The following is a 26,871-nucleotide window of genomic DNA, read 5'->3' as shown; positions in this document are numbered from 1 at the left end:
AAACTATGTGTGGCATAGATTATAATGCAGTTTTACCTGTATTAGTTTTACCAGTTTTAAACAAACATTGACGGAAAAACAAATCTCTGTCAGACCAGCTTCTCGACCTGGCTGTAAAACGGCACGTGATACAATACACACAATCGGGGGCAGTGCAGAGTGTATACTAATTGTGTTTTCTAATAGTCGTGTTATTATCATGGATAATTTAAAAAATATTATATATTATTGGATTTCTTTGAATGATTGATCGTATTGAAGGTGAGGTCGTCGTACGTACTTATTGGACGTCTGGCAACAGTACTTCCGGCGAGCACAGATAAGCGGCGCGTATTGATGACGTCTATTATTTTGTCTTTTTTCTATCTCGAAGAAAGCGGGCTTGTTCATCCGGCGATAAGTGTCTTTTTTGTGTTGTCGTCAAGGAAGAGAGGAAGAAAGACGGAAGTCACTGAGAAAGGGGATAGTTTGAGCTGCCATGTAGTGGAGTTTGTAACTCTCTGGAATGAGCAATATGAAGAATGGAAGCAGACGATGTGACTATCAGAGAGCAGAATTTCCACAGCCAAGTGAGGGAGTACATTGTAAGTAAAAGAGCGGCTAGTGGATGCTAGGCGGCTAACGACGTCCTCTAATAGTCGGTGGCTAATGCTAGTTAGCTGGAGCTGTCAAAGCTGACTTTGTGGTCCACGTATCTCACAACATCAATTTTGTCCACACGTGAGCGTACGGTCACTACTAATTGAATATTACTGTCATTTTAAATGAAACAACCGTGGCTTAAATGCCAACAGAGGCGTGTAAAGTACACAGCCACAGAAACAGCAATTTGAAACGTATTAATAACGCCATATTTGTTGACCAGATATGATGTATGACCTGTCACTTTAATCGTTATGGACAAATACATAGTGTTCATTTTGTGGGTTGTTTTGTTGCTAGTAAACATGACGTGGTGTCCTCAGGGCTCCATGTTGACACTGAAACCATAAAATTAGATTAGTGCCAGTAATCAGGTTGAAGTGGGATAATGTGTCACCAGTCTGCTGAACAAAAATAGATCTTTTATATACTCATTACATCGTATGGACAATATATCATATTATTAAACACCTGTTTATACATCAAAAATATGCTCACAATCGCAACTACTTGACAAAGAATGTAATTACTCGGTGTGGACAGTAATTGCATTTTTGTCTCGACGTCATGTCCCATTGAGCTGTGAAATACTGTCCCTCAGTGTCAACCATCGCAATACGTATACTATACACCTGCACATGTATTATTTGTCATTGGATGGTGCTGATCTATGAGTGCTCATATGAGGAGGGTTTGGAGGGGAGAGGCGAGCGTTGCCGTTATCTCCTCCCACAGTGTTGTGTCTCATGTTTGTGCTTTATCAGCTGTGAGCACCTGATTGCTTCCATTGAGCAGCAGCAGGACTTGCGGTGACTTAGGACAGGCTGAGTCATGCCGTGATACCAAGAGGCTCGGTGTGTGATCACTTGAGCGACACTGACACGGTGCCAAGTGCTTAAGTGGCAACATCTAACATTAGTGCCATCCCGGTCGCTGTCACAGTAGGAGGGCGGAATGTGGAATGGGATCTAACTGGAAGCATATTTAGAAGCTACAAACACCTTGTGAGCCCTGTTATGTGTATGTGACAAGCTTTGGCTGAATTAGTGTCATAAAACATGTACATGTTGATTTGAAGATATAAATTGCACTCACTTCTCTGTAGCCTTCATAAGGAAAAGGCTTCTTTTGACTCATTTCTACTCATTTCAGATTTGCTTCCTCCTGTTTGCTGTACTCTACATTGTCTCCTACTTCATCATCACCAGATACAAGAGGAAGACGGGTTAGTACAACATCAAGACAGTTGTTCCAGTCTGCATTTGTTGACACTGAGCATGCTTTATGTGATCTACTTCACAGATGACCATGAGGATGAAGATGCCGTTGTCAACAGAATATCGTGAGTTTATTTGTTGAAAGATGAAGAGGACTTTTATTTTACTAACCAGTTCACTGACTGTGCGGACTGAGCTCTTAATGTTTGAACACATCAATTACAGCAGGGGAGACCAACGTGTGGCCTGTGTACCATTTTTGATGTTTTTTTATTAGACCTCAGCACATTCAGAAAATATGATTAACAAAAATGCTGGAAAAAAGAGCAATATAGCAATAGAGAGCAATAGAGTTTAAATATTTTCAAAAGACAACCCCTTCAGTACTGGCCATTTTCTACATTTTTGAATATATAAACATGGAACCTTCCCAAAGGAAGATTAGACTCCTGTCTTTCATCTGGAGAAAGAAGTTTATTTTTACCTTTAGTAATCAGCAGTAGAACATAGGTGCATTTCAGGAAGATGTCACTTCCTGACTAGAAAAGGGAGAAAAGATGTGAAAAGATACATTTGAAGCATAACTTTCACTTTGACACAAATATTTTTTGCTTTTGTGACAGCTTATATCAAAACAACTATAAACAACATAAAAAGGCTGTTTTACATCATAATAACAAATTATTTATACATATAACACCATGAACCCCAATGTGTTAAACCTCTGCACGCTACACTCCTCCACGCTCTCTCACTTCTTCCTTCCTGTTGCCAAATAATCTAACATGCATGTTTTGGAATGTGGGAGGAAGCCGGCGTCCCCGGAGAAAACCAATGCATGCACGGGGAGAACATGAAAACTCCACACAGAGATGGCCGTGGCCCCCTAGCTGTGGGGCCTGCGTGCTAACCACTCGGCCGCTGTGCAGCCCCCTCCCGATCTCATGACTGTGTAATGTAAGAATAGTCAGTCATTTTCTACTGCTGGTCCATGGGAGTCATGGACATGCTGGAGCCTATCCCAGCTGTCTTTGGGCGAGAGGCGGGGTACACCCTGGACTGGTTGCTAGCCAATCACAGGGCACATATAGACAACCAAACTATGGACAATTTGGAGTCGCCAATTAAGATGTTTTTGGAATGTGGGGGGAAACCGGAGTCCCCGGAGAAAACCCACACATGCACGAGGAGAACATGCAAACTCCACACAGAGATGCTCGAGGGTGGAATCAAACTTGGGTCTCCTAGCTGTGCTAACCTCTCGCCGCTGTCCAGCCCCTAATGTAAGAATAATAAAAGTCCAATTATTAAAGACATTACAACATACAACAAGAAAAAGTTAATACTAGTAATGAACATTGTGTCAGCATTAAATCAAAGATTTGCCATAAGATGCCATAAGGAAGTGACTGTCACCTTTTGTGGCGTACGTGCTAATTTACTTTTTTTAAATGTCACTTGACATCTTTGCTTTCCGCACTTGAGTCGCTCCCCAAATATATTTGCTTCAACTCTTAGTATTTTCATAACTCTACAATTCAGACATGATGTCTTTATTTGATGACAAACAAGCACAAAATAGCCTAAAGGCAATGAGCACACTGTTTGAGTGTGCTTTGACACAAATAGCTCACCTCTTTATTATTTTGTCAAAATAGCTGGAACATTAACCTGGTTTTCCAACCAACGTAATAGCCGGAAAATATCAGAAACACCGAACTCAAGAAGTGATAAGCAAGTTTGAATTAGAGTATGTTAATGTTGACATTGGTCTCTACTGCCCCCAAGTGGAAAGAAACTTAGTGCAAGCTTATTGAGTCCTTGTTTGTCCATGTCACATCTACAGTAGTTTCCTGCATCTATGTGTGTTTCCTTTGCAGGTTATACTTGTGCACCTTCACCCTCGCCGTCTCAGGTGGCGCCGTCTTCCTGCTGCCCTTCTCAATCATTAGCAATGAGATTCTCCTGTCCTTTCCGAAAAGCTACTACATCCAGTGGCTCAATGGCTCACTCATTCACGGTCAGTCCATCTTGCAGCTCTGATTTACATGTTTTTGGTCTTCCCTGTGATTCACTGTCATTTTAGATCGGAACTTATTAGATTTTCTTCCAAAGTTTATTAAATGAACCTTTTGAACATGATACTGTGTTGGCATGAGAGTCAAATGATTTATTTCCACAAAAAAATAGTCTAGACATATTTGTTGTAACATTTTCCACTGCAAGAAACCAACTTGAAGTGTGATTTTTCCTCAACTTCCCAGCGTTCATGAATGCAGCACGAATAGAGCAAAGCCAAAGCAACAGTGTGTTGCTGTGTTAATTTACCACCAGAGGGCGTTAGAGTCCATCACATTGCAATCATACCAGCCTTCAGTCACAGTGGAGGCCCTGCCTGATAATGTTCATTTTTCATTAGATTTGGTAATCATTGAGCCAAAACTGTATTTTATCCAGGTCTGTGGAATCTGGTGTCCCTCTTCTCCAACCTTTGCCTCTTTGTCCTGATGCCCTTTGCCTATTTCTTCTTGGAGTCCGAGGGATTTGCCGGATCTAAAAAGGTAGACATTTTCAACATTTTAAACATGTTGCTTGTGGCAGCAGGTGCCTGGTCGTTGCCCTCTAGCTGACTCACGCCACTGACCATAAGCGCCAGCACACAACGCTCATTAAGCATGAAAGTCTGAATCTGGTCTTCACCCAGCGCCACGTCCTGACAAGGCCTTCCAATAAGGCCATAGGCTGCAAACGCTTCAACACTGCTGATTTAAAGCCTGATTCCTTGTCGCCCCCCCCAAAATAAAACTTCAAAAGGACAGGCTAATAATCGAGTTGTAAGGCTCGGCGAACTTCCTCGTTTAATTGATTACACTCCCCACCACCGCCACAAACAGCCTCAAAAAAAAAAAAAGAGTGAGGCTGGGGGCTCGTGTTCCAAACGTCCATAAAGCGTTAGCGACATGACAGCACAATAGAAGATTTACTTTTAATACACCTCTATCCTGTGTCACAGTTTGAAACAGCCCTGCTTTATGTCGCCCTGGCAAAAAGCACATAAAATGTCTCCGTACTGTAGTTGCTCTTTTTGTTCCTCCCCACACTAATTTGTTTAGGCCTGATTTCTCCAGTGGAGGCTGGGAAGCCAGGGAGGGCCTCATTGCCTTTTTGTTCTGCCTCCTTTCTCGTTCTTTCCACCAATCTTCCATTATAAGGCCAGCTCTGTTCAATGTTGAACTACACAATATGTGTTTTAATGGATGTATAAACCAGGGGTGTCCAAACTTATTCCAGCGAGGGCCACATACTGATATATGGAAGATTGTGAGGGCCACTTTTGATATTTTGTAAGCATAATTTTAAAAAATGCTATGTCTTAGCTTTGTGGTGTAGTATAACATGACTTAAACCTTTGCCCCAAACAAATTTTCAAAAAAATACTATTAATAATTAATTAAATTAATAATAGTATTTTTTCCTTTAATATTTCAACTGTATGTTATATTTTTCTTCATAATAGTTTAGTTTTCTTGGTAGAATACAACCTTTTTCTCTTAATATTTTGACTTTATTCTCCTAAAATTACAGCCTTTTTTACCTTATGTCTGACCCCCACCTGCCACGCCCAACCCCAACTATTTCTTCTTGTAAATTTTCCTCTCCTTATTAGGACTTTATTTCCATAGTAGTTTGACTTTATTCTCATTAAATTACATTTTTCCTGCAACCTAATTTTCAACAACTAAACTGTACTAGTTTTTTTTCTCATAATAAAACAACAAATTATGTTTTATTTAATATTTTAACTTTATGCTACTAAAATACCGTTTTTTTCCTCATACTATTACATTATTTTCATAACATTGCAATTTTTTCTCTCCTTAGATCACAACTTTTTAAAATATTTTGACCTGATTTCTTGTAAAAGTATTTCTGATATTTCTTTTTTTGCTGTTGCCTTTAATATTTAGTTTTAGAACATAACGCGGACCAATAAAAAAAAAAAAATGCCAAAAAAGCAATACAGAGAGCAGGTGATGAATTGGAAAACATGACCCTGTAGGGACAGAAATGACATGTCATGTAATGTGATCATGTCGAAATATCATTGGGCAAGATACTGAACCTCCAGTTGCTCCTGATGTTGTGTCATGAATAGGTAAATGTGTTAACAGTCAAAGCGCTTTGAGTGCCTAGGAGGAGGAAATGTGCTATACAAGGGCGAGAGGTGGGGTACACCCTGGACTGGTAGCCAGCCAATCACAGGGCACATATAGACAAACAACTATTCACGCTCACATTCATACCTATGGACAATTTGGAGTCGCCAATTAACCGAGCATGTTTTTGGAATGTGGGAGGAAACCGGAGTACCCGGAGAAAACCCACGCATGCATGGAGAGAACAAGCAAATGCGACACGCGGAGAACCCAGGTCTTCCCAATCTCCTGACTGTATGGCCAACATGCTAACCCACCGTGCGGCCACATCTATTTAATCATTTTGAGAAAATAACAACGTATAGACCTTTACTATGTGACGTATGCTTAAATTGCTCATGACATAAAAAAGTAACGTTTTTTGTAACCAGATTAATCAAAACACAGCCATGAAAAAGTGATTGCCTTTCCATTAAGACATAACTGAGATTAATTGAGATCTGTCAGTATGGAAAAAGTTGTAAAGCTTTGGGATTTGCGCAAACCACAGTTCGAGCCATCATCCACAAATATTGAACCTTCCCAGGAGTGGTCGGCCAGCCACAATTACCCCAAGAGCGCAGCAATAACTCATCCAAGGGGTCACAAAAGACTCCACAACAGCATCCAAAGAACTGCAGGCCTCACTTGCCTCAGCTAAGGTCAGTGTTCATGACTCCACCATAACAAAGACACTGGGCAAAAATGGCCTGCATGGCAGAGTTCCAAGACCAAAAACACTGCTGAACAAAAAGAACATTAAGGCTTGTCTCAATTTGCCAGAAAACATCTTGATGATCTCCAAGACCTTTGGGGAAATACTGTGTGGTTTTAATGAGAGTATGAACCTTTTGGAAGGTGTGTGTCCTGTTACATCTGGAAAAAAAGTAACGCCACATTTCAGAAAAAGAACATCATACAAATAAATCATACCAGGAAAATATGCTGGTGGTAGTGTGATGGCCTGAAGCTGTTTTGCTGCTTCAGGCTCGGGAAGACTTGGAACCATGAATTCTGCTGTCTCCCAAAAAATCCTGAAGGGGAATGTTCGGACATCTGTTTGTGACCTCAAGCTGAAACCAACCTGGGTTCTGCAGCAGGACAATGATCCAAAACACACCAGCAATTCCACCTCTGAATGGCTGAAGAAAAACCAAATGAAGACTTTGGAGTGGCCTAATCAAAGCAGTTGTTGCTGCTAAGGGTGGCCCAACCAGTTCTTCGCTTGAGAGGGTAATCACTTTTCCACGCCACTGGACATGTATACTTTCATTTTTTTCAGAATAAGCACTGTCGGCCGGCACTATATTATTTTATCATTTGTTGAAATTCAAATTAACTTGGCCTTTTTTGGGACATGTGGGCAGGGGAAATGCTTAGTATGTCTGTATATGTGTATGTATGGCATGCATGCTTGCTAAGGAAGGGGTAGAGGCCACCCTCCCCATTTAGCAAAAAGGCCAGTCAATCATGCGGCTAACAGCAAATAAGTTTGATTTTGTTATACAGCCATATTACGCCTCCATGCCAATAATGCTATGAGAGCGCAATGTCGTAAGGTTTTATGTGGCATTTGAAGCTTGTGCACAGGGAGCTCCCTCTGACTGCGGAAATGAAGCCAATGATGGATTTAACGGCTAATGTCGCGAGTCAGCCTTTTCATGTGGCCGCGTTTACCTTTGACGACGCACTAAAAGACGCCACGAGACGGGACAAAGATGGAAACGTGGAGTGTTTTTTTAAACTTTAACTGTTCACCTCGTTCTCTGGAGTGATTCATCGTGTTACAAATTGTCCAAATTGTGGATGTATCAGTGTGACTTGATGTTATGATCCGAGGTTTATTTGCTGCTGTAAAATGTCTCCCGCTTTTACTGCCGGGTGCTCAAATGCTCGCAGAAGAGCTTTAAAGGTCATTCTTCAGTTCAGGATCATTTTGTTAAAATAACATTTGCCCCACTGCGTCTTATGTTTTTATGTTTTCAAGCACCACTGGCATTATCATAACCGCCGCATGTTTTGACTTGGCTGAAATTATTTCTACGTATCATCATAGAATTAATAAAAGCTCTAATTACCCGATGTGATGAGTGGGATATCTTCAAGCTATATTTACTAAAAACAAGCTGCTAGCCTGCACATGTGCGCAAACCTTCTTTGTGGTTACCTCTCTCTCGTGATGAGTACAGCGGAACCTCGAAAGTCAAATGACCCGAAGCTTGTACAATTTACAAAAGGACCGCAAACAAGATGGCAGCGTCAGAGGACTTTGCAAGTGAAAGTGTTACGATAGTGAGGGTCTGAAGAGACGGGAAGGGAATAGTGCTGATATTATTGGAGTGGCTTGATAAGCGTGCAGTGAGAAAGTGCTTGAGCGCGGTGTGGAAATGTGTTTGATGGTAAAAGCCGTTGGAACGAGCGTGACCCCTTGACTGACCCAGCAAAGGGCCAGCAGGTTTCATCTGGCAGTTAAAGAAACTCCTCATCAATCTCATCCTAAGCCTTAACCCGCCGATGATGAGGAGTGTGTTTATTGTGGAGGGAGGGGCGGGGGCAAGAAAACGTCTGGCGTGGTGTTACTAAGATACTGGTCTTTGTTGGCGCTCCACAATGGGGGCCTGGATATTTATTTCAAATCTCCTGAACATGCAGACATTTTTCCCAGGCCTTCTATCGGCAGGGCCGGCCGGGAATATAAAGTGGTGTTTACATACCTTTCTTTAAGGTCACAATGTCTCCCTAAAGCTGTCCGTTACAATGTTGGTTGCCATGGTAACATATTAGCTTGAGCTTGGAATTGTAAAAAAGGAAAAAAAGAACAAGCAAGTTGCTCAGGTTTTTTTCTGTCCTCCTCGAATGAGTTTTGCTGGAGCGTCCTGTGGCTGCTTTAAATCAAGATGTCATTGATTATACGCGCCAACTGAATGCAACACTGGAAGGACACAAACAGGAAGTGAGTCTTTCCAGCTTCCACTCTTCTTTGAGTCCGTTGGTGAGGTCAGAGGTGGTCATGCCAGCATGTCTATATGGACTTTGCTTGGTGCAGTGAAGCAACTAATGGCTCTCGTGATTGATTGATTGATTGATTGATGAAGAGGTGCGTCTTCATGTTAGTTGATGAAAAGAATCATGGATGTTGGTTCTCTCAGGCTTCTCGCCCTTACAGCTACTTGTAATCAGAACAAGATGCGGTCACTTTGGCTGGACGTGTTTTCAGCGGTCATGTTTGAACAATACGACGTGGTGCCGATCATTTTCCATGCGCTGGCGTGGTTTTTGAGAAGTCTTATTAAGAGGCTTTAGAAGTCCATTGCACGGCTTTTTACAGGCTAGCATCCGTGTCCTCTGCTTTGCGTCTCCCACACGGTCATTGTAGCGCGGCCCTCAGCTTGAACGATGCGCTAATAAGGTCCTCAGGCATCTGGCATGTCTTTAGCCCCCCCCCCCCCCCCTCCCTCACTTACACTCTTGCCCCTTGTTCCACACGCCTCTGACAGCCAGCAGAAGGACGGTCCGTGGGATGATCTCCTCCTGCTGACCCGATGAGGATTGATGGCAGCAATTTGGAAGCTAAACTGTCTTCTGTTGTGTGGACAGCAGTGACATGTAGTGTCTTGTCCACGTCAGAAGATCATGCTTCTGTTATCCAATTTTCACTTTGTGGTCGCTCTGATCCATACACACTTTTCTTGGAAGTTGTTCCGCTGGTGTACAAGCGGAGCGGCTGCTAACCAGCCCCTCGCTCGATGTCACTGCGAGGATCGGGGGATGCTGAATATTTCAGAGCTGCTATATTTAGCCCCAGCTACACAATTAGACTGGCAAGAATAGAAACTTCCTTTTCTTTTTTTATTCTCTTTCTGCTGCCAGCTTTCACCGCTTGACAGTTTTCTTTTGATGGGTGATGTCTTCATCGGACCTACCTATTTATAAAGCATACTTTCTTTCTGGAGAGAAGAAAAGCACAGAGTTGAGTCGCTAATGAGAATAAAAGAAGCTACTTGGAGCTTAAACATAGGGCTGATAGTAACATAGACAAGCATTGCCTTTGCCCTAAATGATGTGAATGGCTAATGTTTTGAGGCTTATAAATGATTGAGAGGCCTATCTAAAGGGAATACACCTTCAGCATGGCATGGCCAGCTCTCTTAAGGTGGAGCGGTGCGCTTGAGCGGACGCCGGTCTCCCTGTGGCTCCTTCCTGTCCTGGTGCATCCTTAAGAGAGCGCGTGTGGGACGCAGTTGCGGTCCCTGAAAGCATTCCTCTCTCTCACCTCTCCTCGATCCTCTCCTGGGAGACAGATGCGCTCAGACGCCGACTCCTTTCCTCCGCCAGTCGCTCTCCATGTCCTCCTTTTGCATTCACACTGCACTCCGCCCTGTGAGGCGCTTGGTTGCGCAAATCAGCACAAGGCCAAGTTCATCTCTTGTGTCAGCTCTGTGTGTGTTGATCTGCATGGACGCTGCCAGTGGTTTCCTGAGTTGTTATGCTTATTTAAATCCATAAAATGTCTTCAGGCTAATTTCATGCCTGCTTAGGTCTCAAACGGCCCACTTCCCTCGTCACCACTCTAACGTTGCCTGTCAAGAGAGTGCAGTGTCCAGCTTAGCCACACTGGGGCACTCCAGAACCTGCCCGTCATCCTTGCTGCTGGCTCTAGAAAATTCGACTCTCACTGAGGCTTTCACTGTCAAAGCAGAGCCGAGGTGAGAGGCTTATCCAAACTGTGAAATGACAAATCCTAGCACCGGCAAGTCACTACTGTTTGCAGGAGTGTGTGTTTATGTAGGTGTGCACCGTTTGATTGTTTAGCCTTGGTTGGAGGTCTGCAGTCCGCATTGTGGAGGGTGCAGGTGATTTCCATGAATTTAAGAAGAAAAACAGACTGTCTGATTGAGTTTGCACAATTTAAACCATTTGCACTCTGTAAAGGAGAGCTCATGATTAGCGGGGGCAACTTTCAAAGGGAGACCCCCTTTGCGTACCTGTTGGCCAACGCTGAACAGCGCCCGCCCTGCCATCTCTGTTAGCTGCTAACAAATTGCTCATGTGCAGCCAATTTATGCAGAGCGCCCCTGTTAGCGTGCGCCTGGCCGCCTAGTTGGCATGTCTACACCAGCGCCTATCCATCTCGCCGTGCTAGACAGCCTGGCTCTCCAGCAGTGGGGGGAATGGAAGCTGCGTGAACAGGTAGAGGGCCACTTTATTAACCACTCAGCAGTTTGTGACCCGGAAAACCCAAATTACCCCAAAAGCCTCTCGTCTGCGCGACCCAGGATACAGCGGTGCTCGAGGTGCTCCTAATCGGCCCCAGATGGGAGGCCTGCTCTTGATCGAAGACAGTAGCTGACCCACCCGGCTTTCATGCCCCCCTTCTTTTTTCATTTCACCTCTGCCAGCGGCCCTTAGAGCTGCTTTATAGAGCGCAATATGTGTGTATAAAAGAGCTGTTTTACGCAGGCATCCGTGGGAGCGTTTATGTCATGTTTGTGTGCTGAGAACGTGTGGCTGGATGAGAGGAAGAGGCACGTCAAGGCAAATGAAAACATGACATCTGATGGGAGCTTTTATGATCTGTGGCGAGACTTTGCAAATACTCTCCATCATACTGATTTTTTTAAATTGTCTACCAGGGCATTAAGGCGCGCATTCTGGAGACCTTTGTGATGCTCTTCTTGCTGGCTCTGCTCATCCTGGGTATCGTGTGGGTGGCATCAGCGCTCATTGACAATGATGCTGCCAGCATGGAGTCGCTCTACGGTACGTTCTCTCTTTGGACTCAATTTACTGGGACCAACCTATACAGAATGTAGGGGTGCTACAATACATCAAAATACAGCATCGAAACAACAACTAAACATGTAATAAAATGGAAATATTCACCATTAAAGCCACTTTAAAGAGGTGGGTTTACACCATTGATTCATTTTAATGCCTTGTCTTTGCTTGGACAGATATAATGATGATAAGAAAAATTGCTTACATTTCATTTAAGAGCTGATATCTACCAACTTCTGTGATTTTCTTGATAATAACCAAAACCAATTAAGTTCTTACATTAATAGCTATAGCATTGTACTGCCAAAAAATAGCAATTTTTGATGTCATCATTATATTTGTCCAATAAAGGTAACTTTCATTCATTTTTTCTATGATTGTATATGAATAAGAATAAGAATTTGTCATTGCAGACCTCTGGGAGTTCTACCTACCGTATTTGTACTCCTGCATATCTCTGATGGGAGGACTGCTGTTACTTAGTAAGCTTTTTACTTACATTATATCTAGTTGAAGCACACACTAAATATCAGAATTGCATGAACTGGGTGGAATTCAGGACTTTTAAGTGTGTGTACACCGACAAGGAGATACACTGAAGCTACATACGCCGAAATAAGTCAATATTTTGTAAGTGTATGGATAAATCTACCGGTTGGTAATTAGTCAACAACAATTCACACGTCATCATTGGCATGTATTCCATCATTTAGCAATAATTCTGTGTAGTGGAAAGTTTGTTTTGAAGTAAAGCAAGCCATCACCATGGTGATTTTTTTTTCTTCAGTGAGTATCACCATAACCACACAAACCACAGCAGATGTCATTTACACACTTTCAGGCTTTAACAACCACACATAAGAGCTTTTGACAGCTATTTGTATATAAAGTAGCATTGTCATTCTCTACCCATGTAGCTGAAATGATCAAGATGGCCCCCTCGTGTTTAGGAGGCACTGTGGGCCAACAATGGAATGTAAACTGACTGTGTTGGTGCTGAGTGGTGTCAATTTGTCTAAAGTGTTATTTGTCTCCTACATAGTGTGCACTCCTGTGGGATTGTCAAGGATGTTCACTGTCATGGGCCAGTTGCTCGTGAAGCCAACGGTAAGCCGTTTGTCAGCACTATGGGTATCAATGTCATACCATTTGTGGGAAAAATATCACCTCTGAAGAAGCCAAAAATGAAAGTATACTGGTTACTTCAAAAATTATTGCCCAATTGAAGGAGAAATTTAAAAGAGTGAGGAGAGAGTCTGAAAGCTGTCGGTCTCAGGTCTTCATGCATCCAGCAGAGGACTACAAATACGTCACCAACTCATCCTCCCATCTGCCATCTCTCCAGTCCCACTTTGGGCCTAATTATAACCCATTTCATGTCCTCTTCAGATCCTGGAGGACCTGGATGAGCAGATTTACTGCATCCATTTGCAAGAGGAAGCCCTTCAGAGGAGATTAAACGGTATGTCTGTAGGAGACGTGTTGGCACATTAAAAGGGAGGGGTGGGGTCTGACGGCCCTATTGGGTGTGATGGAGCTACACTGGAATCAATTAGCAGACACACACACACTCACACTCACACACACACTTGACATGGACATCTCTGTCCCTCCATGGCAAGACTGCTTTATGTTTGCAAAGATTTTGATGAAACATTCCCTTAAAGACGCTCTCTGCACTGGTAAAACGATGCATTTAATGTCAGGCTAGAATGGCTAATGGTATGGAAATGAATCTTTGACAAGAACGTTTGGCTCATGTCTGCAGTCACCGATTGACTTTTTCACACAGAAATTAAAAGAAGGCGTGTCCGCTCCTCTGCCCTCTTTGACTTTGCTATCAAGCAGAAGTCTGAGGAAGTTTTTACCCCTAGCCTGCATTTCCTTTTCATGCCCCCCCCCTTTGCAAATTCCTTGTTAACACAAAATAATGTCAAGAAGCAGGAAGTATTTGGGCCACGTTCCAAAACTGACTTTAATATTAAGTCAAGCATGCAACCAAGTGTACAAATGAAGAGGACGAGAGTCTTTTCACACCAGGGAGGTAAGGCAGATCAGGCCCTGATAGCGCATGTTTTTAAATACTACGCCGGCCTCCTCCATAGAGCGTCACCTGAGCGCCTCATTCCACACTTCCACGCTTTCAGCTAAATGACAGAATAATTGCAATCTCTTGCTGATCATGCCTACAGCTCTTTGATGTATTCAAGGGCACAAAGGAGAACTGTGGTCATCTTCTGTGCGAGTTCAGCAGGGAATTGTCAGTGCTGAAGGTGTTTATGTACATATTGTGTACATGCTCTCACACTAGCTTCAAAGCAGTGGAGGTTTTCTTGCCGTCTTGTAGTTCACGGAAAGTTCATGGACACACAAAAGACAGTACTGACTTTACTCCAAAAGTCTAAAGCTGTAAGAAGGGCGGGTGTCCTCTGCATTCGATTTAGCTGAAGAATAATGAAGGTTATTGAGGAGGAAACTCCAAAGTATTGAGCCATCTGACGTACACATATGGTGCCTGAGCCCACACCTAAAGCATGGCTCTTTTGCCATGACTGGAAGTGGTGGGTAGGGAGCGCCATTATTCTATGTACACATACGTGACACAACGACTGCAATGCAATTGCTTCTTGATAACCAACATAATTCATAGTAGAAATAGAATCTATCCATCCATCTTCTTTCGCCCAACCTCCCTCTCCCCGGCATCTTTGTCCAACTCCTCCTGGTGGACCCCAAGGCATTCCCAGGCCAGTTGATAGACAGTCTGACCCTGAGACCCTAAAGTTGAGTTTCTCCCACATGACAGTGATCTTATCTCTAAGGGGAAGCCCAGCCACCAAAAGGAGAAAACTCATTTTGGCTGCTTGTACCTGCGGTCTTGTCGTTTCGGTCGCTACTCAAAGCTCATGACCATAGGTGAAGTTAGGAAGTTGAGAGCTTTGCCCTTCAGCTCAACAGAAATAGAATACAAAGACTCAAAATGAGCCGAACCATGACAGATCCAAACACACAGCACATACATACATATATGTTTACATCTTGCATGTAATTATTGGCACCTTCCACTGCATAAATAACTAGGATGACTTGAATAGAAAGCCTGGAAATAATCGACAAAGTCAGGGAAATTGCAGTGAAACTACAGAATAGAGGTGATGAGACAAGCAAACAGGTCGGGCTTCAACATCATCATCATCATCACTGTCTGAACAGAGTTCAACAGGTACAATGTGGAAATGGGGGTGCATGGACGTAATGTAGTGTTGCTAAGGTGTTGTCCTTGTAGGACCCTGACATGCAGACAACCGCACTTGTGTCCAGATGCTCTGCGGCACAACGACCTTGCCAGAGCCTCCGTTGTCTCAGCGTGCTCTTTTGCATATTTGCCAGTGACGTCATTGTAAGGAAGGTTAGAGAGGGTATGTGGCTTTGCTGGCTGCCACAAGCCTCACTCAGCATCTCTGCCTCGCTGTAACTCAGTCTGCCAGAAGAAGAGAAGGCAGGATATATTTAACTTCAGTCAGCGGTGACGTCACTTCAGATACTGCTGTTGACATGCTGCCAAGGCTCCATTACTGCTTCAATCAAGTCATGATACTGTCCTTTGTTTCTTCTACTTCTTGTGATTTATTTGCTATTACGTACATCATATCTGTCACATCAACAATTCATCTGCCGTGGATGATTTGTGAAGCACACAAATAACACATTAGTTCCCTCGGGGATGAGCATCTTCCGGACATTTTCTTTTGTGCTGGGACTACTTTTGATTTAAGCCAGCACCAAAGGATGGCTTTTTTGTCTTACAACAAGGTGAAAAGAATATACACTGTTATCTTGGGGTGTAATGGTACCTTTTATAGTCACAGTTTGGTAAGCTCCCAGGTTTTGAGGTCACGGTTCGCTTCATTTTGGGTACACTCGGGGAACAAAATACAAAGCAGCTTTAATGATGATAAAATTTAACATAAAAAAACTGCCAGCAGGTAATTCTCCTGTACAAAAATGATCAAATCCAATATAAAAAATAATTTTAAAAAGGAGATATACATACATACATCCATTTTCCATGCCACTTATTCTCATTTGGGTCCTGGGGGTATACTGGAGCCTATCCCAGCTGACTTTGGGCAAGAGGCGGGGTACACCCTGGACTGGTTGAGGTACACAGTGGTGTAAAAAAGTGATTTTTCTTTATTTATATATATTTGCATGTTTGTCACGGACAGACTTGAGACCACAGGCACAGTTCTAGTGGCCGAAAAAAAGCAAAGAAAAATCTCAGCTCAGCAGAGGGGAAGATGGTGAGAACAGTCAAACTCAACCCACAGACCACCTCCAAAGACCCACAACAGCATCCTGGTGCAGATGGTGTCACTCTGTATCGTTCAACTATGATTTAAAGCGGAAACCATCAAACCTGACTCAACTGGAGATGTTTTGTAAAGAAGAATGGTCAAAAACAACCTATACGACTGTATGTGTACCGTTACACCCTTATTGTAAAGAAAAGTGTCCTGTCAGATGTACATGGTATCATGATATGTTGTTGTTCTTCAGGATCATCCATGTGCACCTATCCCAGAGGAGGCCTGGTCAACCAGCTCAGTAAGGAACTTGACAGTATCCGAAATATGAGGAATAAACTGGGTAAGTATCTGCATCACGTCTTGTCTTAAGAATTGAATTTAAATATGCTCGGCCAGAAGCTTTTTGACATATTGCTGACAGACATTCCCTTTCAGCCTGTCTGCTTTTATTTCTTCATTTGGACTCGGACCAGAAGTGGCTGATAATTTTCCATCCATTTTAGGGTATTATAAATGAGGCCTGAGGCTTTTGGGGAGCAGGGTGGGGGTTGAGGGGGGCATATAGGCACTTAGGATATTGGACAAGAAGCTAACTTTATGTTGTAGGGAGCCTTTTAGTGATGTCATTAATTTAGAAGGATGGTGCTTATAAAGTGCGGCTGGCAAACTTGTCGGGCAGGCAGGGCGGCTGCACTTTGAAGAGGAGGACTAACAAGGTTGGAAATTGAGTGGATTCTGGGAGCAGCAGGTCGTCACATACACATCACTACACGTGCCACTGTCCATCAGAGCCCACGAGCAAACACATGACATGACACCACACGGTATATCCATCCAGCATCATCTTTTTATCCACCATCTATGAGACTTTCTCACCATTAAGTAATCATGATGACTGCCGCTAATTAAAGAGAAAGAGGCTCATTTTTGAAGAAAATAGCTGAGGGGGGTGGCTGTGATGAGAGGAGAGTGTGTTTGCTACACACAAGTATGATATGATATGTTTGTGTTGTCAGTGACGCTCCAGGCTGAAGCTTGAATTTCTTCATTATCCACTGATGAGTAACATGAAGGAATTCTGTCATTATGACCTTTTAAAAAGCTTTGTTATGCAACACCAGCACAAGCTAATGACATCCTATAGAAAAAATGTCTCGTTAAATGTTTATTTTTGTCTTGAATTGGGTGGGTGTGCCTAATACTGTGGCCATACTTTCCAGAGAGAAGAAAGCAAGCGTCGGGTTGGGAGAAGAACCTGTTGTATCCCATGGTGATGCTGATCCTGTTGGCAGGAACGGTGGGTGAGCTGTCATTAAGATAGCAGCTGTTACTACTCTGGGTGGGAACCACCTTGTCGTATAATAGTCGTATAATAGCTGTTTAGGACGCCACCATCAAGTGGGATGGAAGCAGTACCATACTTTTGTTTAACGACAGTCTTCTCCTCTCTCCACAGACGATCTCAGTTCTTTTGGTGGTCCTCAACATCCTCTACCTTCTCGTAGATGAGACCGCCATGCCCAAAGGATCCACGGTAATCCCTCTCTCTAACATATGTGTTTGTACCCCCCCACACACACTCTCTCTCGCTCTCTCTCTCTGACACACACACACACAATGTAAAGCACTATCAGCCCTGCCATGTTCCCTGTAGAGACATAAATCAAATTCCGGATATGCTCAGGTGCACGGTTGGAATAAAAGGCCCGAGCAGATGTTAATCAGGGCTCCAACTTGTGTGCTCTTGGCTTTTGTTTTGGAAGCTGATTGAAAGTCCCGTCACAGCAGATGCAAAAGGAGCGTGCGGCACGACTCAAGTCCACGATGGCTGAATGAGCCACTCTTCCTCCCTCGTGCTGAGGCTCACATGCAATGTGTTTGAAACTCCCCTTATCTCAATGCATCCACACTCACAGAGCTGTGTGTGTGTGTGTGTGTGTGTTGCATTCTTGTCTCAGCCAACGCTACATCGTGTATCTTATTCCTGCCCTCTTTCACTTCACACTGACAGCTCCATCCTCAGTTTTATGATGTTTTTACAGCACAGAAATCCAGTTCCTCTTCACTACTAATTGGTTTAGAACGAGACTGATGCTACATGCAGGTCGTGGTTAATTGGTCCCTCACCCGACCATGATAAACGTATTTACGCAAAGTATGATTCAATGTTAATAAACAGAATATTTTCTTAGAAAACCTGTTTGACTTTCTAAATATGGGTTTCAACATGATTAGAGCCCCGTAGACATGACATAACACCCCTATAATCACCTATACGCACATATTACCTCATATAGTGGACATGAAAATCAATTATGAGACATAACTCACACATTAGTTGAGTGGGAATGGTTGTTTGTCTGTATGTGCCCTGTGATTGGCTGGCGATCAGTCCAGGGTGTACCTGGCCTCTCGACCGAAGACAGCTGGGATAGGCTCCAGCACCCCCGCGACCCTCATGAAGATAAGTGGTAGAAATGATGAACTCACACATAAGCGTTGGAAAAGTTCCTTATCATATCTTGAACATAATGTGGGTTGAATACAAGGCATTGTCTGATTATCACAGAAGTGATTATCACTGCTGCTATTGTTCATTACATCACATTAGGGACACAAGAGGCAGCCACTGTTTTAAGCACAGCAAGCTACCGGGCTAACTAGTTAACCTTCCATTTATGTATTCTAAACTTAATAAAGGGTTTTTGACAGAGTAGGGAGAAGCAAAAATGTACCACTTCCACATGGAATAGGGGAATAGCTTTTTTCACTGTGTATCCATGGCTAACTCCATGCAGTGCAAGTCAAGGTAATGTCTCCTCAACGCAACGTTACTACCATATCAGTCTTATGTACTACATAAGACTTGTCTTTCAATATTTTTCACTAGTAATAAGCCTGAGTCAACCAATGAACACTTGCCATAGCATGAGAGAGCGATGTCTGACCAACAATCAGCCATACTCAACTACAAAACATTATTTATTAAAAATGTCAGCGTGCAGCTATGAAATTGGAACCACATCTATGCAGATAACTCCTGCTAAGCGGAAGAGGGAGGACAAAATGATGCAGAGAAAGTGTCCATCGTGACATGAAGCAGCACAGACTGTGGGAAAGTCAAATGTTGAGTGGGGAGGACACAATGGATTTGCCCTGTCAATGTTTGCCTTCCCTGCTAAGCATGCTGAGCAGCACCGCATGGAAGTGCTGCAACACCGCGATGATGATGGCCACGATGAAGAGGGCAAACCCGCGCATGGGGGAAAACGTACAGCGAAGCGACAGCTTGTTTTACAGCGTGATGCACAAGCACTAAGAGGGACTAATAAAAGTCCACCACTTGACACGGTAGTTCCTTAGTGGACTGTGAGCTCAAGCTTTAGGGCTAAGTTGCTGACTGTGACATCACAAGTTCAAGTGACCAATGATCCATCTTTACTCAGGCATAACAATCAATTCAAACATTATGCAGAATTGATGGTTGGTCCTTTCAACGGTGTACAGTGTATGGTATCATAACTCTGCTTTTAACACGCCTCATTCGCACCCGGTCTGCCTGAGACTAAGAAGATGCAGCAGGAGGGATCAGTGTTGCTAACTTATTTAGCACGTCTCATTGTTCCACAGTGGTGCAACACTTGAAGCAAATTTTTGCTTAACTTTTGTCTCCCACAGTCTTTGTAAAGAATATGTGCTCATGTCTCATGGCCGATTATGCATCACCTTCTCCCATCCTATTAATATTTAAAAAATCATGAATCGCTTAGTTCAGTCATATAATGGGAATGATGTAAAAAGTGGTGCCATATGGTTATTTAATGGTCAACTATTAGAAAGTGATGTGTAGGAAGGTCTTACTGTTGCAGTCGTAATAAATTTGGGAAGCACTTGGGACTACGGCAGAGATAACACAAATCTTCACCGGGGTTCCTCCAGTGAATGATGATGCAGAGCAAACAGTGTGTCTTTTGGAATGGCTCCCATTCCTAAATCACACATCCTGCTCATCTATCACCACAAGTACACAATAGAAGTATACTCAGCAGTTAAGCTCTGCTGGATGAGAGCAAGTTAGCTCTGTGCTCAGACTGCAAAGCACAGCCAGCAAGGTGCTGGCCTGTAACCCCAAAGCTGCCCCTGCTTCACCCTTCCTGCTGCTGCAATGAAAAGGAGTCAACTGAGAAAGTTTGCTGTCCTAAGCTGGCGCATATGCCACACACACACACACACACACACACGAACACCACCATCTACCCCCCCCCCCCATTAATGAATGACATCACATACCGTCTGCTAATTGGCGGTGTAAGACAGAGAGCACTGCAGCATGGCTCTGCAGAAAGCTCCCAGGGATGACAGTTGCATAAAAAGGCATGAAACAACCTGCCAGACCACCCCCTCCCTTCCTCCCTCTTCTGGCTCCTTTACCAAACAAATCAAGATAACGACACTGGAGGTGGCGAGGAAAGATATCAAATGTAATTAGAAAGAATCATCTCACAGTGGGAATATATTCCAACGTGGAAGTCGGTGTGTGTTTGTATTTCCAAACATTTTAGGAAACCTTTTATTGACATTGTGACCTTCCATTACTCCAATATGTGCTGGCAGAATCACACACTTGCTTTAGCGCCAACAAACACATGCACATACCAATTTATGGTGGCCAGCCGGCAAAATGATGGACGTAAGTTTTATTTATGGTGCGGTTAATGGATTTATCAATGATGGTGACGAGCCTGCTTCCACGCAAACGAAGTGGAAGTTTTTTGCGTGACTTCCTTGGCTGAGGTCTCCAAAGAAAAGTGAGCCGTTGGCGGTCACGTCTTCCTTGTGGACTTGTGAGTGTCGCACACAATAGAAGACAAAGAATGTTGGAAAAGCAAATATTTATCATGCCGGCTATGTGCGGCCTTTTCCCTGATTCACTTTCAAAAGACCTCGGGATGTGTGGGTGTGTGTGTGTTTGCTCTCGTATTTGTTGTGTTGTTTTGATGTTTTTGGCATGCACGCTCTCCTCACTCAAATCAATGTGGCGTTTTTTGTTGGAACACCTGTTCACATATTGTACGACGGGCCGTGATTGGAACAGGAGACTCTTTCATGCGCTTCCATTCACCACCGAGCCACTTGGATTGGCTCCTCAAGTGGGGGGGGATTCTTTCCCTCTAATTGTGTAGCGTTCTTTATTTTGGGTCTTTGAATAACTCTGCTCTCCTTCCACCTTGCAGGAGCATGGCATCGGGAGCACTCTGTCCACCTTTGGCGTGGCTCAAGCTGTGTTGGAGATCATCCTCATGTTGTATCCTTTCAGTGACCCCCACCTCCCCCCCATCATGCTCCACGGCCAACAGCAACATTGTCGAGGCAGCTTTGTTTACTCAGGACATAGCTGAGGCACACACCTTCCGGAAGACATGTTGTCACCTTTTATGAAACGCTGAAAAGGTGAAGACTCCCAGCGGCTGAGAAGGACGACTCCACGAGGCGGCTTTCTTTCTTTCATTCTTGTTTTGGTCCTTGACTGATTTGCTGACCAGTTATTTGATGGCTTCCTCTGTGGTGGGCTTCTACAGCCTTCGCCTCTTTGAGGGGCTCACTCCCAGGAAGGATGACACAACCATGACAACGGTAAAGATGGGCTGAAGTGGGGGCAAGGGTGCTGAGAACGTTGTGAAGGTGTTTCATCTATTTCCTCCTAATACCCCCTGATGTTGTCCCTCAATGGCTTTAGTGGAGCTGTCCAATATTTGTTTGTGGGCTGCGCAAACACCAGCAAAGTGCAAGCTCTTTTCTTGTACATCAGAGGGCGGGAGGCGGAGGGGGGGTGGAGGAGGAGAAGGAGGATGTGAGCTCCTTTTGGCCCACAGTGGTACCTATTCACTTGGTAATGAGTTTGGGAGTGGTGGAGCTTGTTAACTGGCTCTGGAGAAGCTGATAATGAGCAACTTGACAGGCAGCAACTGTACAATAAGTGAGCATGGAGTGCTGTGTGAACGTGTGTGGCCGTCCACTCGTCATACTTGTACACTTTACTAAGTCAAACCTCCATTTCTAGATCATCGGATGCTGCGTGTCCCTTTTGGTGCTGAGTTCAGCCCTGCCCGTCATGTCCAGAACTTTAGGTGAGTACTGCTCCGAGTCTAACGTCATTACGTGGGCTGAATTGGACATCACGCCGCACCGGGAAGACGCATCTCTCCCTGCCGCCACTCTGGCCAAACGTAGTGATGTTAGCTAAAAATGACAGGAGCAGCAGCGTCAAATCACAGTGGCTCTAATAAACATGCAGAGTACAGAGCACAGCTGTTCAAATAGCATCACTCTATGGTGTGTGTGTGTGTGTGTGTACGTGTGTGTACATACAGTGACTCACTGGAAGCTTTACTAACTATCAACAGGTTCTGCTTTGTGACGCTGAATAGATGAAAAGGAATAACTGAGTGCAAAAAAAGTAAAAATACAAATGGGGATTTTGATGTCTTTGTGCGTCTGTTTGGGAAACATGCACAGACAAAATTGCTTGACCTTACAACTTAGCACTAATGCTATTATTTCCATCTGGACTGTAGGGGAACATCAGCTATCTTAGCTTACCATTGGTTACACCGCATTCTGTCTGTTAACATGCATTGGTCATGCCGTCTCCATTGGGGCACATTGGTGCAGACGTGCTAGGGGTGTCCCCATACAACGTTTTCACTTCCAATGTGATACCGATATTGATTCCATATCACCACAAATAATACATACTGTAATACATACTGTATATCCCACCAAACCGCACACGTGCACAATCACGTGCTGATCTGGCGTTCTCTGCGAAACAAAATCCATCCTAACTCATAATTTATTCTGTACGTGACATACAAAAACACAACACTGACAAACACTGTCCATCCAATGATAAGAGCTGATTTGCATGTATTAACTTCCACAGCCAATCAATTCATGAAGAGCCCATGTCATACATGCAAAGGGGGGAAATTGCAAGAGACACAAACGTGGGCCGCAGACAGATACTTGAATGCATTTGGGACAGCCCTACACTATAAAAATACACACCCTCTGGAAGTAAGAACACAGTGTACATACTGTACTGCTGGAAGTATTCCATTTGAGACACGGGTCAATGAAAGCTTGACCAACGTGTTGTCCCGTGCTGAAGCTCATCTATTGCACAATCAGACATTCCCACGTGGATAAAAATCAAGGAGCCATCAATTGGCGCTAACCATGAGAAGCTGACCACACTATCGACTGGGGTCCGCCATCATCGCGGCCCAGCGTATCTTCACAGGTAATTTTGTTAAAGGTCCTCGATGCCTTCCAAGTGCTTACTGTGGCTGTAAATAGATCTTTGCAGACACGGGATCGATTGGCCAATCCATTTGACCACAAGATGTTACACGAGAGGCAGGATGACTCCTTCACTCTCATCTCTGTATCGGGACGATGACCCACAGCATCCTTGAGTAGAGCGTACAGTGTCCCCTTGTGATTGGACGAGTCCAGATCCATCACAATGTTGAAACGGGGTCAAAGAGGAAGAACCACACCATCTTTGTGGAGAGATGAGTCCTCCTGCATGACTGCAGTGCTTAGTCACCAACCACTCGCCCATTTCAAAGTACTGCAGAGGCTCATGAATGACGTCCCAACATTCCCAACATTCCCAGTCTTCCAGCCTACTTGTTGCTGTAGCATGGTTTATCACTTCTGTATTTTTTAACAAGCGTCCACGCCGTCCACAGGAATCACCAGGTTTGATCTGTTGGGAGATTTTGGGAGATTCAACTGGCTGGGAAACTTCTACATCGTCTTTTCATACAACCTTCTCTTTGCCGTTGTGACCACGCTCTGTCTCGTCAGGAAGTTCACCTCCGCCGTGCGAGAAGAGCTCCTCAAGGCCTTAGGTAAGCTACACGGCAAACACACTCCAACACTTTTGTGTCTCACCAAATGTCTCATCTCGGCCCGGCCAGGTCTGGATAAGCTACAACTGTCCAACACTCCCACGGATCCTGAATCTGGGAAGCTGTCGGCCAACGGGCATCAGAAAACTCTATGAAAAGATGGATGTCTCAACACAGACGCACACCTGAGCACAGCCAAGGGAGATGCCCACAGGACGGCCCGCCTGCTGAAAGCTGAAAGGGATCGGAGAAGAACTTAATAAAGCCGTGCGGTGTCTGGCGGGTGCTGCAAATGGAGGCTGAGAGCCATTTTGCCACGTGACATTCCATTCCCCGGACCTCGGATGGAAGCTGGGACGGAGCCAAGAGGAGACAGGAGTGAGGGGGGCTGCAGTCAGCATGATGTGGACTTGGGAGCACGCACTCCCTCAGCTGTGCTTCTACCAACCACTGTTCCTCTTTTTAGTCACCTTTCCACCAAGCGCTGCACTTCAGGTTTGTCATTGAAGCCAGGAAGACGTATATTTAGGGAAAGGGAAGAAAATAAACCAAACCGTACTGCAATTTTTTAACAATGTACTTTATGCTCTTTTATTAGTATTATGGAATGGTTTCTTCCACAATGTGTTTCATATAACAACATGGTCACGATTATGCCGCTCTCCCACTGTACAACACTGGACGGGCTGGCCTCAGGTTTACGCCACTGCTTTTCCACTTCACCATAGTCCTGGGTAAAACTAGGAAAACCGAGCCGCAGTGAACACGTCAGTGGGAAACCAACAAATTGGCCACGGGAAGACGTACCTGTGAGAACTTTGCAGGTGCACTTGAAAAGCTTTGAGTCTGATGATGTCATTAGTTCCAACTTTGAGGTGCTCCACATTTGAAATGGGAGTTTACCTTCACAATTGGCTTCCACCCCACTATTGATGTATAAATATTGTATATTGTGTGTACATATGACAGTCAGGTCTTTGGTGAGTGCAGACAAGCATTGTGTTTATATATATTCGTGGTGAAGGCCTCAGTCCAAAGGTGAGCAATCTCAGAAGGTCTGCTTGGACCAGCATGACTTGCTCATCTTCTCCACTGTGAAGTCGTGGTTGTGCAGAAGCACCGTAAATGCCTTAAAGGATGAGCGTTAACGTTAAGGCCATTTCCTTGTGGCGTGGTTTTGGTTTCCAGACAGTTCCACTGTGACGCTCGCACGCGACTGTTGTCATAGAAACATGCAAAGAGGCCAGCTGATCATGTGGTGTGTTCTTATATGGTGAAGTATTTCTATATGCAGTAGTTACTGTTCCTTTTTCATGAAATATGGGAATATGCAGCACTGCTCTTCTTAAATCAATCTCATTAGACTTTTGTGGAAACCAGAGCAGGACCAAAGATCTGCTGTTAGGGCTGGATGGATTGATATTGAATGAGCAGCTTTACCCAAACATTAGTTAGATTATCACGTAGATTGAGTCCATGGAACGATGTCTAATTGCCACAAAGTGGAACCGCAGAGATAGACAGAGTACTTGTGTGATTTCCAAGTGGTTCTTCTACAAAGTGGGCAAGTTAGTTGTGGCCCTCTTCAGCCTCTAATGAAACATCAGTCAGATGCTGTGAAGCAGCTCAGTCTCTGCATGTCAACTTTTTGGGGTACATGTTTTGTGAATGTATTTTTTAAAACTATTTCTCAGTCTCTTGTGTTTTTTTTTATGTCTGTTTGCAAATAAAAGTTAGAAAGAAACTTAGCTTTGTGATCATCTGTGCATAAACACAAGAAAGATGCTTTTCCAAGACGTTGTTATACCAGTGTCTACCTGCTTTAGATGAGCCTTTTATGGTAGGTGGATCTGCAGAGGGGGCATGCGGTTCTCCCAGCCACAGCGAAGGCCTCAAAGGCGTCCAAACAGCGCTGGTGGAAAAGGTGGGAGCAAGACAGCAGCACTGAGCGCCTCCCTCGATGGAGGCTGAAGCCTGCAGCCTCTGCGGCGAGGCCAAGCCCGCACAGCGGCGTTAGGCAGATGGCACAGTCACCCGTACCCCGCTGGGTCACCTGTTCATGTATGGAAATATGAAATAATTATCTAATGAGTCACACAAGCATAGAGGTTGATACTACTACTGTTGAGGCCAACATCATCTCTCAAGGAAAAAGCCCATAATGCATTTGAGACATGACATGCTTTGTGTTGTATTGATTACTTGGATAAATTAATGATCACCTCTGGAAGGATGTGTTCTTCCCTGTCGCGCTCATGCAAGCGTGAACACGTCACGGGTTAAAAGAAAGAAAAAAGGTAAAGCAGATGGAGGGGGCTTTTTTTTTGGTGTACGATGATGTTTCCTGACCTGACTGCGTATACGCTCCCAGTCATCCTCCTGAGGCTCAGAGACGCACTTTCTCTCCAGCTGCTGGAACACTCGCCGGCTCGATGACAGCAAGCGATCGATATCGCTGAGAAAAGCCTCCGTGTTGGTCTGGCAGTGTCTCACCAAGCTCTCGTTCAGCTCCTGCAGCTAAAGGCAACAAGCATTTACCGGCACAAAGCAGACACACAATGCAGCCGTGTGCTCAATCAAGGCTAATTATGTGGGGGGGTGTTGTGGTGGCTGACAGTGCACTAATCAATACCAGCACATCACCACTAACAAGGACAATTCATGGAAACCACTGCAAAGAACTAAACATTGCTGGGAGACATGTTGTCTATTTCAATAGCCAGATTCCATGGAACTAGACTTTATATTATGATGGTGTTTAGGCCAGCAGAGAAGGCTTTGCTGGCCCTGTGGCACACTGCTGGGTTCT

At 44.2% G+C, this 26,871-nt stretch overlaps 2 protein-coding genes across 4 annotated transcripts in view; one reads left to right on the top strand and one right to left on the bottom strand.

The window, feature by feature from the left end:
* Positions 1-337: 337 nt before the first annotated feature.
* Positions 338-25,800, top strand: lmbr1 (limb development membrane protein 1). 2 transcript variants are annotated; one of them, XM_058059934.2, is made up of 17 exons: positions 338-584; positions 1,795-1,867; positions 1,945-1,984; positions 3,740-3,879; positions 4,317-4,420; positions 11,689-11,815; positions 12,247-12,315; positions 12,876-12,940; positions 13,223-13,295; positions 16,394-16,483; positions 17,364-17,440; positions 17,600-17,677; positions 21,378-21,448; positions 21,687-21,777; positions 22,205-22,271; positions 23,901-24,062; positions 24,132-25,800. In XM_058059934.2, the coding sequence occupies exons 1-17, from the start codon at positions 522-524 to the stop codon at positions 24,215-24,217; spliced, it is 1,476 nt and encodes a 491-aa protein (XP_057915917.1). In that variant the 5' UTR covers positions 338-521; the 3' UTR covers positions 24,218-25,800. The 2 variants fall into 2 exon arrangements, with proteins under 2 accessions (XP_057915917.1, XP_078648375.1); XM_078792249.1 differs by lacking the exon at positions 338-584 and adding an exon at positions 1,567-1,646.
* rnf32 (ring finger protein 32) overlaps positions 20,570-26,871 on the bottom strand; it is a 41,546-nt gene continuing 35,244 nt past the window's right edge. For both annotated transcript variants that reach the window (XM_058059936.2, XM_078792250.1), the window contains exons 7-9: positions 26,412-26,579; positions 25,880-26,115; positions 20,570-22,383 (exon numbers count right to left, since the gene is read on the bottom strand). In XM_058059936.2, coding sequence (XP_057915919.2) covers positions 25,885-26,115; positions 26,412-26,579 — 399 coding nt within the window. In that variant the 3' untranslated portion in view covers positions 20,570-22,383; positions 25,880-25,884. The remainder of the gene's footprint in view (positions 22,384-25,879; positions 26,116-26,411; positions 26,580-26,871) is intronic.

Source organism: Doryrhamphus excisus, linkage group LG7 (genome assembly GCF_037039965.1).
Source record: "Doryrhamphus excisus strain RoL-2023G ecotype Guam linkage group LG7, RoL_Dexc_Guam_v1.1, whole genome shotgun sequence".
NCBI lineage: Eukaryota > Metazoa > Chordata > Actinopteri > Syngnathiformes > Syngnathidae > Doryrhamphus > Doryrhamphus excisus.
The sequence above is the reverse complement of the archived record's forward strand: the minus strand, read 5'-3'. Positions and strand labels throughout refer to the sequence as shown.

Coding starts and splice junctions, on each gene's coding strand:
- lmbr1 (XM_058059934.2), top strand. CDS start 522: ATGGAAGCAGACGATGTGACTATCAGAGAGCAGAATTTCCACAGCCAA. Junction 11,816..12,246: donor CAGCATGGAGTCGCTCTACG/GTACGTTCTCTC, acceptor TTGTCATTGCAG/ACCTCTGGGAGTTCTACCTA. Junction 12,941..13,222: donor AGTTGCTCGTGAAGCCAACG/GTAAGCCGTTTG, acceptor TGTCCTCTTCAG/ATCCTGGAGGACCTGGATGA.